Source organism: Xiphophorus hellerii, chromosome 17 (genome assembly GCF_003331165.1).
Source record: "Xiphophorus hellerii strain 12219 chromosome 17, Xiphophorus_hellerii-4.1, whole genome shotgun sequence".
Taxonomy (NCBI): Eukaryota; Metazoa; Chordata; class Actinopteri; order Cyprinodontiformes; family Poeciliidae; genus Xiphophorus; species Xiphophorus hellerii.
This window is the reverse complement of record NC_045688.1, coordinates 7,691,913-7,706,581: the sequence shown is the minus strand read 5'-3', so window position 1 is coordinate 7,706,581 and position 14,669 is coordinate 7,691,913. Positions and strand designations below refer to the sequence as shown.

Sequence of the window (14,669 nt, the reverse complement as noted above, 5' to 3'; positions counted from 1 at the left end):
TTGGACAAAAGAAACGCTGATGATTGATTAGACATGTAGAGAGATTCAGTGTCACTGGACTGGGCTACGTTGACGCTCGTTTGTGTTTCTTTGAATATTTTAACAATCGTTACTTCGTAATCTAACTGTCTTCTTTTTGTGGAAACAAGTCGTTGCTATAAATAACTTTAATCTCAATCAGCTGGTTATAAATTAAACTAAATAAACACACACACGCATTGCTGTGTAGGACAGAGCTCAGGTGTCTGGTGTCAGGTGTCTGTAGCTCGTCCCGCTGATTGACATAATTACCTGAGCCGTGCTGCGAGTTTGGAAGCACACGACTGCTTAGATTTGAATTTAATGCTTAAAAACACCAACGATGGCTTAAAACAGAAAATCTTTAAGAATAAGGATGATAAATATTGAAGCTAGTGGACCAGCAGGGAGGAGGAGGAAGGGGAAAAAAGTGCGATGGTTTCACCGACTTTTCGGCTACAGGTGAGTGAAACCAGAGATAAGTTTGAATCTGGACTGAAACAGGTTTTGTCTTTTTTAACAAGCTATAAGAAAAAAGAAATCCTGAGAAGTCAAACTACCATTTTGTAAGCAGTCACTGACTTTTTCCATGAAGCTATCCAAATTGTATTGAATAGTTTACTGGCAAAAATACCAGCAAACTCATACAGTTTAGAAGGTTATTCCAGCAAATCCAGCCGCCCAGTCACTTTTTCCTGGCTCCAAATGTAAAGCTCCCTTTGTATCTATAAAGCTTATAGATACAAAGCTTTTGTATCTATAAATTATGCAATAAAATCCGGGTGTTTGCACAGCCTTAAAAAGTCTAAAATTCATGTGTCTAAAAACAAAGGCTTAAAATTACTTAGATTCATTTTTTAAAAGTAAGTTGACATAAATACGTTAATCAAAGATCTTACATTTTATCACTCAGATAGCTTCATCATGCTTTGTTGCAGCTACCGCTAACTCACCGCTAACACACCCTTGCTAGCTAGCTTTTTTTGCGTTTATCATGGATAAGTGCTGATTTATTGAGATTGTTGGCTATACATACTGTAGGTATATGTAGGTCTTAAATTCCTTTCATGCTGGTCTTAAAAAGTCTTAAATGTGAGTTGGTGGAACTTACAGAAACCCTGTAAAATGATTCCTGGGAATTTGAGGAAGAAAAAATGTCTGGAATTTTGCCTTGAAATTCTGTAGGACCCCTGTATCGCCTTCAGCAACCGGCTTCTCCCACGTAATCACATCTTCTCGAGTCAGAAGATGTTAAATTCGATCCCTCCCACTTGCAGCTGCCTTTTTATTTTTGTAGCTATTACTTTTGTTCTCCTATCAGCCTCGACTATAACCACAGTTGTTGCGCTCGGCGCGAGAGAGTTTTAGAAACAAGTTAAAGTAACTGTAGCATAATATTTCAATCACCCGAAATGTCCCAAACAGTTGACCTCTGAAGATCTCTATTTAGACAATATCTGAAGAATTATTCTGCGTGCGTAGGAGGTGAAATAAAGATATGAACCCGCTGACTTTTCTTTCCCACGTACACGCGATCATCCCACAGAGTGTGATAAGTGTAACTGCTTTCAGTGTAAAGTCGCTGAAACACACGAGACATGTACACTAAAGCAGATTCTCTGGCAGGATAATTAGTGGACAAGCTGCCGATGCTCCCACTGTGTGGTCGTGATGGCAACGCTGACAACCCACCTCTGCAGGAGGAGTAGGAGGGGAAGGCTGAAAATAAGGAAAGGAGACAAGGGGGCGGATGAGTAAGAAGAGCAGGGGATGAAAGGGAGCGCAAGGGAGGAAGATTAGGAGGAGCAAGGGTGGGAGATTCAGTGATGTGGAGAAGATCAGGGAGAAGTCAGTGTGATGTGTGGTTGTGGCGAGAAGACATGCAGCAGGGAAAATGGAGGACGGGAGTGATTATTTCTTTAAAATGCAGAGGAAGAAGAGCAAACATATTTAAATTGTGCAGATGGGAACTACGGGAGCAGCTGTATCAACTCCACCATGCTGGGCCCAGTTTAATCTCTTTACTTTAGGGTTTAAAATCCTGCTGCTTCATCTGTCTTATTCAAACAGCCCACATCATGCTCATTAGTGGTCCAGCGCCGCCAAGCAAAAAACAGCAGCAACTCAAAATATTACCAAGTGTTTCTGGTCTAGTACCTAATGCAAATACCTTACTACACTTAAAATAAGACAAAACTGACTTATCAGCAAAATATATGAGCTTGTTTTAGGTCAGGCATGTTAAACTCATTTTCCTTTTGGGCCAAATCAAGATCATGAATGCTCTTAAAGGGCCGGTTGTGCCCGAATGTATTGATAAAACTTGTTCACAAATTGTTAAAATATCAATCAATTCTTAAAATTAAATATTATTTACGCTTATTGGTAAATGCAACCTTTATTGCTCTCTGTATAGATCATGGACTACAATCTGACGTCATTTAAGGCTGAGGCAGTTGTTTAGTACAAGTAAAGTTTTTGACAATTTTTGAGAAAAATCTGCAATAAACTCCCGATTGTGTATTAGCGCAAAAAAGTGCAGGGATTTGTTGATTTTGTGTGAATTTCCATCGTAATTCTAAAGAAACTGGAGGGACTGATTGATATAATTTGCCAGTAACCAGATAAAAATTGCATTGACTTGATTGATAACATAATTTTTAAGCTCACTTAGTGTTTAGTCTAGAATCTATAGGGCCACATTAAAAGCTATGGCGGGCTGGATTTGGCCCACGGGCCTTGAGTGTGACACGTGATTTAAGTCAATAATTCCTTAATATGGATGAAAAAGTTGTTTAATTGGCAGATTATTTCACTTATAATATGACAATCTGCAAATGGTACAAGTGCCTTTTCTGAAGTTTTAAAATAATTATTTATTTAAAACAAGCTCCTATATTTTGCTGAAAAGTTACTTATAAGTTAGTTTTATCTTATTTGAAGTGTAGTAAGATGTTTGCACTGGAAACTAGACTAAAATGATTTGGAGAGATTTTGTTTTTGCAGTGTTATTGTTGAATTCGTCTACGATAAATCTCGTACTGCGTCCTGTGGGAATATCTCCAGGATCCAAGCCTCGTATTCGGGCCTGCATGTTGTTTCTGTTCCAGTTCTGATCCACAGACAGGCTCAAACAAGAGAAGAATGCGTTAAGATGAAGGCGTTGACCTCATCTTAGACCGATTACTCCAATGTTTGCGATTCAAGTTTGGACAAAATACCACGTCTTTGTTTGTAATGTCAGGATTGTGTTTGGAGCAAAACTTTTCCGTGCTTGCTGTGGGTAAAATGTAACTTTGCAGCTCAGTTTTTTAAAAAGAAAATCAGCTTTTCTCAGTTCTGATTGTTCATCTCTGATTCTGAATAACATAAATTTGCAACTTTGTCTCTACTTTTCAAGTTGTTCTAACTACATGTTCATGAAGTGTGTTTCATCAGTTTAGAGCAGTCCTCGCCTCTCGGATCTACAGTAGTAAATAAATCCTTTATTTTTTTAAGCTTTCAGATGTTTTTTAAGGATAGATTGGGACAATAAGTCATTCTTCATGTTCTCCACATTTTAAAAGCAGAAAAAGTAGTGAAGCCTTATTCAGGAGGAAGTTAGAGTTCCTTGGAAAATTATGGATCCAGAAGTATGGAAACATTTTTTTATTTAATATCCAAATACCCATCCATCCTTTTGTAAATTTACTTTAGCATTTTTAAAATTTGTTAATGAATAAAAAGCTGGGATATTTTGTGTGTGAAAAGTCACGTTTTTTTTAACAGAAATGTTTTTTTCTATTTTTTATTTTAAAAAAGCACTAAACCTTACATTTAGTCAAATTTTATCAAGAAAATTTACATAACCTAAGGAAAAAATACAAAACCTTTTTAAAGATTTGTGAACCTTAATTATGTTATCTAGATGCATTTCTTGCCCCAAATATTTAAACATAAGGGCATTTTCAAGTCATATTTGTCACGATGTACACTAACCCCACTCCACCCGCTTTTATTTTAATTTTATTTTATTTATTTATTCTTGTGAAAGGGGATTGGGTTCGTCTTAAGTATTGTTGACTTGTTTTTTATCTGTTCTGTATATGTGTTATTCTGCGCAACATTATAAATAAAATAACCTAAAAAAAGGTAAAATTGACATAATATATTGATTAATGTTCCAGTTACTGCTAATCAAAGGCGGGTGGGTTTTTAGACATGTTTAGATCAACTCAGTGTTTCGGCTGTTTTGCAGATTTCTAGAAGTTTGTCCCAGATTGGAGGAAGTTATTTTTATAAATATTTAAACCTGTTTATGTTGTGCGGTTTCAGCAGAAGCCGGCTCTTAAACAAGTTGTGTGATTAGTAATCATTTATGATTTTTATTTTTTACATTTCCTGGACTGAATTTGTGTTGTTAGGGTTGGGGTGTGTCTCTGTGAGTGTAGCCCACAGGTTTCTGTGGCTCGTGTCCAGTCACCATACGTCCTTGCGTTTGTTCTGTTGTTGCCCACGCAAAGCTATTTTTAGCTCCAGGGTCGTGAGTACATGTGTGTGTGAGTGTGTTTAGGTGCGATCAGGTTGCACGGTGTGTAAGTAGACTCCTCTTTGTCCTGTGTGATCATTTTGGAGAGACGGCCACTAAAACTTTCAGCAGCGGGGTCAGATGTGTCGGACTTTTCCACTCGTTTGTTTTTCATCTGGAGTCCAGAGAGTCGTCTTTAATTTCAGGAAACCTTCAGACCTGTGAAGGTTTGTGCTGCCAGAAATTTATGTGGAAACACTTTAACTGTGTTGCACATGCAAATAATTCAGTTCATATTCAATTAATTTTGATATAAATTACATTTATGTTCAATTAAGCTCAAATAACACAGTTAAAAATAAACTATTAATTCCTTTGTGAAATGAGAAGTAATTATAGTAGATATAAGATGTGTACACAATGTTATTAGAGCATAGTAATTAATTTTAAAACATTTCCTCCTTAAATTTGACATATATATTGTATCTTATATATTATCGTAAATCTATACATTTTGAATTTTAGCTTCATAAATGCAAATTCTGTGTTATGTAGGCCATTATTAAACTTGAAAACTGTCCTGACCACAAAATCCTTTAAGTAGATGTGGGAATTTATTGTATCGTTTATGATTTATCGTGATAAATGTATTTTTATAAGAATTTTGATTTGTTGTTGTTGCAATAAATTCCTACTAATGATGTTTAAAAAAAAACCCTGAAACTGTCCTTATTGTCGGGATAATTGATAGTTTTACTATTTTCTGCACCGTTTGCGCAATGAAAGTATTGATAAATACTAATACATTTGAAAATACAGTTACCATGCGCAGGTTAGTGATACAAATCACACTTCTTTATGTCCTAAGGCAGTGTATTACAAATGTTTTTCAATAGCAGTATTTGTATCAGTGGGGCTATAATTGATGTTGCACACAACCACAGCCACACTGTTGTCACCTTTATTGGTATCTAGGCCTGTCGAAATAATCAATAAATCAGTTAATTGCATGATAAATTAAAGCAAGCGCAATAATTTCCATTTATATGACTTATTGTTTTTGTCTTTTCTGTATTTGGTCTCAACTAGCCCTTAATAATTTTCTTTGTAGAAACTTCAACATTTATTTTGTTATTTAAATTGTTTTGTTTATTTATTTGGTGTTTTTTTTATGTTTATCAGAGTTTTAAGTTTATTGTTCTTTAATAATCTGTTCCTCCATTGCATAATATTACTTGAAATTGGACTCAAAGCAACAATATTATCGTTTATCGCAATAACTTGGGACAATTCGTCATCCAGTAAAATTTATCGTGACATATTGTTATCATAACAGTGCCGCAAAATATTTTGATAAAATTTTAAGTCCATACTGCTTAAAGTAAAAAAGAAAAAATATAAAAATGGGCAAAACTTGTTACTGTCTTTTTCAATTGTTGGTTTATAGAAAAATATATTTTTCCAATATTAGGACAGAAATAACAGCATCATGCATAAGTAGAGTTTATCATAGTTTTATATTATCACTGCTGGAGAGACAAACGTGTAAAGATGAACTAAACCTGAGCGGGTAAAAAGAGGAAGAGACGCGTGCTGAGTCATCCGTCTTCGACTCTTTTTCTCGTCACCATGAAGTGCTGCTGGCAGTCTCTCCACCAAGCTGTTCCCAGTCCGCCTCAAACAAATATCTGCAGCTGAGCCGGAAAATTATGAATAAATAATTTACGGACTAAATCACGCTGAAACCCTTCAAGTCCTCACAGTTATTCATCTACTCTGTGTCATTATGCGAGCTTGACAGTTCACTTCTGCATTGCCATCAGTGCAGCTTTTCCCATTATTATTATTATAAGAATGATGATATTTTAAAGTGTTAATTTATGGTTGTCTTTCTTGACTGCAGGAAAGCCATCTCCAGATCAGGTCTCCATTACCTCGGCCCGCCTCAGCCTTCGCTCCCTCCAGCATCCAACGGACCAAACAAGGATCTACGAACCTGCGTGGACTGGACGGTCAGACACTCAGCATCACAAATCTGCTTAGCAACATGCATTTATTCTGTTCATTGTGCAAAAAGCTTGTCTAGGTTTAAGTTTCTCCTTTGAGTCACTGCCTGACATTTACAATCTCAATTTATCAGCATATGTTTCTGTGGAGACAAAAAAACCCCCCAGCGGTTTCTCTCCTCTTCTTTATTAATAATGTAGGACGATGTGTAAGCAGCGTGGGAGAGAAAGTTTTACGTGTCACCGTTTCTCAAGATATGACTTTTCCAGCATCTGTTTTTTCCAGAGTTTAATGGATTTTATTTACAAAACATGAATCACGACGCTGCAAAGCTGCTTTAAAACGAAAAAAATGTCAAGAGGCAAAGAAAAGCACTCGAAACACAACACATTAAACCGTCCAAAAGTTAACAAAAAGTTTGAGCTGGTATTTTTAGTTGCAGGTAAATCCCATTAACTTTCACTTTCTAGAAAGACGACGCTCTAAAATCTGAAGTGTGTGGTTCTGCAGGAGGAGCTGTGATGGCAGTAATCATGAGGTTTTGTCACATTACAATTTAAATGTGTTAAATCTGGTCTGAAATCATATTTTCTATAATTAATATCAATGAAATGTTGAATCTACCCTGATGTTTATTCACTGTAAAACATTTGAAGGTGGTTTAACTTGAAAATGCAATTTAAGTCAACAAGAAAATTGTTTTGGTTTTAACTCAGAAATTAAAGTTCGTGAAGTTGATTTAACAACAAGAGACAAGTTGTCTTAAGTTCATTAATATTGAATTATGAGTTTTAACTTAATGCTGCAATTTAAACCAAATAATTAGTTAAATAGCCACTTTTGTGTATTATTTTCACTCACAATTTCAAGTGAAATTAACTACTTATTTTACTTTAGAATAATTAAAATTCTTACTTCAAACTGCAGGAAGAAAAATTCAGATCTGATAATGAATTTTACTAAACATCACAATGAATTCTGCTCAGAAACAATTAGTGTGAACAGGACATAAAAATAAACACAAGAGTCAGATCAGTGTAATGAACTTCCACCTCAGGATACAACAACATGCCGCTAAGCATTCTGGGAAATAGTTCCCAGAATGCTTTTGTCTTTTTTTTCTTCCTGTTTTTTTTTTTAAAGCCATAGTTTACTCTTGGAGGTCTGACAAAATTAATAGATAAACTTTTTACTTTAAGTTTATCTTTCACAAACTCACACATTTAGGTTCAAAATCTGAAACTTGCTAAATTTATTTGACATAAAGAGTAGAAGATAGTGGACACAACTAAATGCCGCTCAAATGTTTTACAGTGTTTTACTTCCTCCTTACAAAGTGATTGATTGTTGATTAAAAGTTTCAGAAAAGTGTAAGAAATTTGGAAAAAATAAAGCATGAATATCTAAAATGCTTCAGTGATGCAGGAGGATGAAAACGCCACAAACTCCATGATGAATTTCTAGAGTTTTACTTGTGTTTGTCGCCCTTCGGTAATCTGTCTCTTCCTGACTAAACTATTAAAAATAAAGAATTTTCTCTCTTTGATGACTTCAGGAAACAAATTTCCCCAAAATAATATAAGCATTTAAGGTGTAAAGCCATTTTTAAATATGTTTTGCAGTGAATAATTCAGATCTCAAGGCTTTATATATCATTAATAAACTGTAAATACAAAGTGGTTTATTATTGATGAGAATGTGTAAACTGTTATGGGCTCACATGGAGCGTCCTGCAGAGACACTTCAGCACATCCTCACTAACCTTTAAATCCCTGCATGATGCACACACACGCACACACACACACACACCGTTACATAACTATACATACATATATAATTACCTTTAATATGATCAATGAAACTGATTGGACAGCTTTACAGGACACAACTTTCAACAGTGAAGAATTGGTAAAATGTTATTTTCTTGTAAACAAATCGGGAAAAAGATTGAGGACTAAAAATAATTTTAAAAAAATGAAAAAAATCAACTCTTATATGGAGTGGATGCAAAATTAATCAATTTATTGGGTAAAACAAATTGGCATTTTTTCCCATATTTTAATTTTAGCCTTTTTTTATACATTAGAAACAGATTAAAATGTGTAAAAAGCAAGTAATTTAATTCCTTTTTCAAGTAAGAAAATAAACAATAAATCAGAATAACTATTGTCGACAACTAATTTATTAATCGATTAATCTTTTTTAATTGTAAAAAAGACAATTTGCCAAAACTGTACAAAAATAGATAGATTTTCCTTTTAGAATAAGAAAAAAAACTTTGTAAATATGTTTTACCCAGAACTACTCAAGTGGCAGTTTTAGCTTCACCTGGTTCAAATTTAGCAACTTTTGCTCTCTAATTATTAATCTGCAAATCCAAAAAATAACCAACAGATCAGCCCGACACAGATGCGTTCATTAAAGGAATGCTGCTATTGCATTTTAGGCAATAAAATGTTTATTTTCTTCTTTAATAAAATAAACATAGTTGTTTATTTGCATCTTTTAATGAGTTTTTTTCTATTTTTGTGTAAAAAAAGTCTTAAAAAATAAGCAGAATGTGTGTTTTTTTTGTTTTTTTTTACCGATTAATTGATTACTAAAACAATCGTTAGTTGCAACAGTCGCTTCAACCAACAAGGACTTTGCAGTTCAAATTCAATTAAAAAATACTTTAAAGGGAAAATAAATGTTTTTGTAACTTATATCATCAGTGGGCAGGAAGATCCTTACACTGCTACTGGAAGACTCTCCAGTAGCAGTCAGAATAGCAGCATATGTGAAGAAGCTTCTGACTGAAGACTTGCTGTTTACCAGAGTCATGACTGTCTGAATATGCAGACAACAGAGACGATATTTCACAGTAAAATGTCCTGTTGGTGCCATGCACTGCTAATCCACCTCATTTGCTTTTGCCATTCCTTGGACGTCTACTTTTCAACTCCTCTGGGATTGAATCCAAGTCTTTTCTGTTAAATTCCCACCATCACAGGTTCGTACAGGGCCGCTCTCTGAGTGCTGGACGTTAACCGCCACTTCTGGAGTGTTTTGATTAACACCTCAGATTTCCAGACGCCGTGAATTACCCACCTACTCAGCAGCAGCAGCGTTTATGCACTCGACACACTCACTGGCCGTAATCTCCTCCGAGTGTTTCTGTGCAGTTTTATATACGACCAAACAACAATCGCTTAAAGAGGGAGACGTGCAGACGGACGGCAGCGCCTTATTAAGTGATAATTCAACCCTCTTTCTTCTCCTCCTGCAGGAAAACGCAGGGAACGGAGATCACTTGTGGATGGAGACGAGTTGTTCAGGAGAGCTGTGCTACCTCGGGGAGGATGCGTGTCTCCTGAAGACTGCGGTGAGTAGAGACTGATCACGTCTCTGCAGGAGAGAAACAGGAACGAAGGAGCAGGTTCTTCTCCTAGGATTATATTTCTGCTGCTATCTGGTCCGTTAGCCGCCTCTTTTTCTTAAAGGAAACATTCCACTCTCACTAAATTATAAATAATTTCAACTTGGAAACCGTCTGAACTGAATACTAATGCTGGGAATACATGAACATTAAATCTGCTCTGAGCTTAAAGAACTGTTTTATCTTTATTGCAGTTTTACTTTTTGGAGCAGAAACAACAAAACGTCTGAGATTTGATTTAAATATTATTATGAACCGGATAAAGACGGAGAAAGAAATGTATTTTCAAGTTATTTGAAAAAAGCTTGTTTGAATTAGAGTTAAGTAACACTTTATTTGAAGGGCTGTGCATAAGACTGACATGACACAGCATGAACATTAGGGAGTCTTCATGAAAGTTTATGACTGATGTAATGAAAGTAAATAATGACAGTTTTAATACAACTTTTAGTACAACTTTGCATTAACTGTCATTATTCAACAAATAATCATTTTAATGCAAACTTTACACTTTTAAAGGACTTTTATTGGACATTTTAGTGCAACTTTGCATTGAACGTGTCATTATTTGGCAAATAATGACACGTTCAATGCAACGTCTAGTAAAACTTTGCATTAGGTGTCATTATTTATCAAATAATAACAATTTTAAAGCAAAGTTTACACTTTTAATGGACTTTTAATGCACGTTTTATTGTAACTTTGAATTTAAAGAGTCATTATTTGGAGAATAATGACTCTTTAAATGAAATTTTGCAATTTTGACAGATTGTATTATGGACTCCTTCATGTTTGTGACAAGTGTTACGTCAGTCTTATGCGCAGCATTTAAAATAAAGTGCTACCAATACTTCTCACTGTTTAATGGTTTAATTTTCATTCACATCATTGACAAACTGCGCTTTAGAGAATCCCTGACAGCAGTGAAACCTCCCCTCTGAGACGTTTACGTTTAAATTATAGGCCTTGTGAACTCTGTCCTCTAGCAGAGAATAGCAGCTATTAGCATGAAGAGCAGAGAAACAACCTTCACTTTTCACAATAAAATAATGATGCGTGAGCATTCACAACAGCACGGTACTTACAGTATGATTAGAAGAAAACGCTGCGGCTCACTGTGAGATTTCTCTGACATCCAGGTGGATTTGTGTTTGTGGTTTAAATAAGTTAAATTAGTTAAATAAGATGAAAACTAAATGTGAACGTGAATGAAACTATCCTTTTTTCAAATGTGCAACAAGTTTAACAGGCTGTGGTAGGAACTATAAAATGTTCTCAGGTATGTTTGTAGTTAATTCGGAAAGCAGCTAAAGCAATGGTGTCCAAACTTTTTGCCACAATGACCACAAAGTTTTCTAAGTTAAAACTCAGACATGTTTTGTTTTGTTCCTGTGTAACAATAAACCACAAAACTGCGTTTTAGTGAAACAAGTTGCCATTTTTAAGGGAGTAACATGGGAATAATATGCTTATTAAAAGAAATGCACGCAGTTCACACATTTTTGAGGCGTTTAACTGACTTTTAATGTTTCCAACACGAGAACAGAGCTTGAGTCACTATTTTTTTGATGATGTATTTGTCAAAGTTTAGTAAATCAATTAAATACAGCTGTTCTGTTTATTATGAAATTAAAAAGAAAGAAACAAAGCTGATTATTAAAAGTTTAATACTTCGCACACAAAATCTTACCAAGTATTTTTAGTCTAGTTTCCTGAAATAAGACAAAACTAATATAAAAGTAACTTTCCAGCATAATTTTAAGTCAATAATTCCTGATGAAAATGTATTAGCAATAAGTGAAATAATCTGCCAGTGAAACAAAACAATTTTTCTCTTATTATGAGTTAAAATGTCTGATTCCTCTGGTGGTTTATTTCACCAATAACTAATGTGTTTTTATTAATATTAAGGAATTAATGATAATTAATAATTTATTTTTTGCTGAAAAGTTTCTTTAAAGTTACCTTTGTATTATTTCAAGTGCAGTGAGATATTTGCATTAGAAACTAGAGTAAAAATGCTTTTATTGTAGCCGTGCAGTACTAGTTAATGAAGGCAACTTGGCCTCTGACATCTGAAGTGTTTGTGTTTTACCAGACACACCAGGTGATAAATGGCTCGTTTTTTCCTCACTGCTTGTATTTCCAGTGGCTTTGTGTCTCACTCTGCTCTATGCTCCCTGTGTTTCCTTTAAGAAGTCGGCCCCCAGGAGGAAATGCGCCGCCTGCAAAATCGTAGTCCACACCGGCTGCATAGAGCAGCTAGAAAAGGTGCGGCACACAAACACCAACACGCTTCAGCGGCTCATCCTTCAAGGCCGACGTTTATTTCCTTTGAATTAAAATCAATCCAACCTAGTTCCTGTCAAATTCTGTCGAGCCGCAGATGAATGCTTTCAGACTCACGACCGCGGTTTGTGTCTCTGTTAAGATTAACTTCAGATGCAAGCCGACCTTCAGGGAGGGGGGGTCCCGATGCCTCAGAGACGTGAGTGTTTCTTGATGTCAACATGTATGTGTGGCTGTAAAAATGAGGAATTGCAGCTCTGAGCGCCGTTATCTGCCAACAGAACGTACTGAGACACCACTGGGTCCACAGGCGGCGGCAGGAGGGGAAATGTAAACAGTGTGGGAAGGTGGGCTCACTCACACACAGAAATGTTCCTGGAGTCCTTATAAAGAACCAAAAACTTACTGTCAATGTTTGTTTTTTCAGAGTTTTCAGCAGAAGTTCTTCCACAGCAAAGAAATAATCTCCATCAGTTGTTCTTGGTGTAAACAGGCGGTAAGGAAACTCATCATTTGTCTTCAACAAAACTGAATAAAAATGAAGTAGATGAGAAACAATAGGCCTCACTGTTGTGAAATTTACAATTCCTAAAGAATATTCCTACTTTAAATGGAACCTATCATGCGTCATTTACATTTTGCATGTTTTTATTCTTCCATTAGAGTCTCTGCTGCTACTAAAAACAGCGCAAGCGCTTTAAAAAAAACACCCAAAAGTTTTTTGGCAATAAGTTTATATTTTTTGATGTCTGAAAAATTTGCCATTTTAAAATCCTCCTGAATATTCAATGACATTCAACTGATACTGCACCGTTACCTAGCAACCCCAGCAAAGCCCAGCCCGTCACCTAGCAACCCAAGCTGAGCTCCAGAACGCTTGGCCAGCTGGTTTTACTGTACAATGGCTGCTGGAAAAGACAAGTGCTTTGTTGTTGACTTGCCTTCCAGAAACAACTTGTTACATACTCGTTTGTTGTGCAGGAGGCTCCATTTCTGCTTTTCAAAGCTGTATGTTTGTATAGTTGGGCGTCTGTTTGCAGCTGTTTTCACATGCAAGTGTAAACGTTGAGTGAAAAAAAACAATAAAAAGCAGCAGCTTTTTAGGATTTAAAGTGACCAAAAACTCACTGTCAATGTTTGTCAAGACACACTAATACAAATCAAATTAGGCAAATCTAAGAATAATTTTGTGCAAAGAATGTGACCTGTTCAAGGAAGCTTAACAGATCACCTTTTGGCATTAAGTTTATGTTTTTTGGTGTCTGGACAAGTCGTTTCAAAAACCTCTCAACTGTTAAGTCACTATGGACGGTCACTGTGCTGTTGTCTAGCAACCCCTAATAATTTAATAACGTCGTTCTTTGCTAATGTCTATTTGTTCCAGACTTGAGGCAGGTGATGCATGCAAGTGTTAAGATTTAATTACGCTGATCTATTCGTCTAATACTCAGATGAAATGAGTTTTTTTTTGTTAGAGATGAATAAAAGCTAACGTCCGTTTGTCTTCCAGTTCCACAACAAGGTGACGTGCTTCATGCTGCACCAGATCGAGGAGCCGTGTTCGCTGGGGGCCCACGCCGGAGTCATCGTCCCTCCCTCCTGGATCATCAAAGTCAGGAAGCCACAGGTGAGAAAGAATCCCTCCCTCCAGTTGATCAAGTTCACCCGGTGACGATGATGCAAAGCGACCTCGTTGGGGCTAAATTTGAAAAGCGGCCTGTCAGAGGCTGGTGGGTGTGATGCGATGTGATCCGACGTACGTCTGATCTCCGAGGGAAGCCTGAGTTTAGGCCTCGGTTTGAGTCTCCCTCACGCACCAGTGCAGAAAAATGTCTCCCGCAGACACGTCGCACGCTTCATTGCTCTTCTAATCAGCGTCAGCGTGGACGCGGTGACAGCGAACTAACATCTGAACTCTCTGTGTCCCAGAGCTCGCTGAAGAACTCGGCCAGGAGGAAAAAACGGACGTCTTTCAAACGAAGGGCGAGCAAGAAAGGCCTGGATGTGAGTGAGAAAACGCTCCTATTGATCCAGTGACTTTTAGCAAACAAGCAAAGAAAATGTGTTTATGGTTTTAAAGTGTGTGATGACACAGAAACAAGTTTTTAAAATCTTATTTCAGTTTAGAAAATGATTTAATGTCTCTTTAAATCAGTTTCTTTCTTCTCACACATTTTTTCTCCTTTTAGTTTTAGATTTAATGTTAAAATATAATTTCATCAGGTTTAAATATGTTCTTTTTAAGTTTTTAAATTGTTATTTAAGGTTAACTTTTCCTCCTCTTTCATTGCATATGTTAGTGCTGAAATTATTAATCCGCTTAATCACGATTAAGCGGATTAATCGTGATTAATCGATTATTAAAAATAAGCAACTAATTTCGTCATTGAGTATACAGAATTAAAAAAGGTTTTTTACTGGAAGAACAAC

At 36.1% G+C, this 14,669-nt stretch overlaps 1 protein-coding gene across 4 annotated transcripts in view; it reads left to right on the top strand.

The window, feature by feature from the left end:
• Positions 1 to 14,669, top strand: part of dgki (diacylglycerol kinase, iota) — a 76,215-nt gene that overhangs the window by 30,990 nt on the left and 30,556 nt on the right. For 3 of the 4 annotated variants that reach the window (XM_032589941.1, XM_032589944.1, XM_032589943.1), the window contains exons 2-9: positions 6,429 to 6,537; positions 9,801 to 9,896; positions 12,147 to 12,221; positions 12,382 to 12,438; positions 12,521 to 12,586; positions 12,667 to 12,735; positions 13,750 to 13,866; positions 14,169 to 14,243. In XM_032589941.1, the coding sequence (XP_032445832.1) occupies positions 6,429 to 6,537; positions 9,801 to 9,896; positions 12,147 to 12,221; positions 12,382 to 12,438; positions 12,521 to 12,586; positions 12,667 to 12,735; positions 13,750 to 13,866; positions 14,169 to 14,243 (664 nt within the window). The remainder of the gene's footprint in view (positions 1 to 6,428; positions 6,538 to 9,800; positions 9,897 to 12,146; positions 12,222 to 12,381; positions 12,439 to 12,520; positions 12,587 to 12,666; positions 12,736 to 13,749; positions 13,867 to 14,168; positions 14,244 to 14,669) is intronic. The other variant, XM_032589942.1, reaches the window with a different exon arrangement.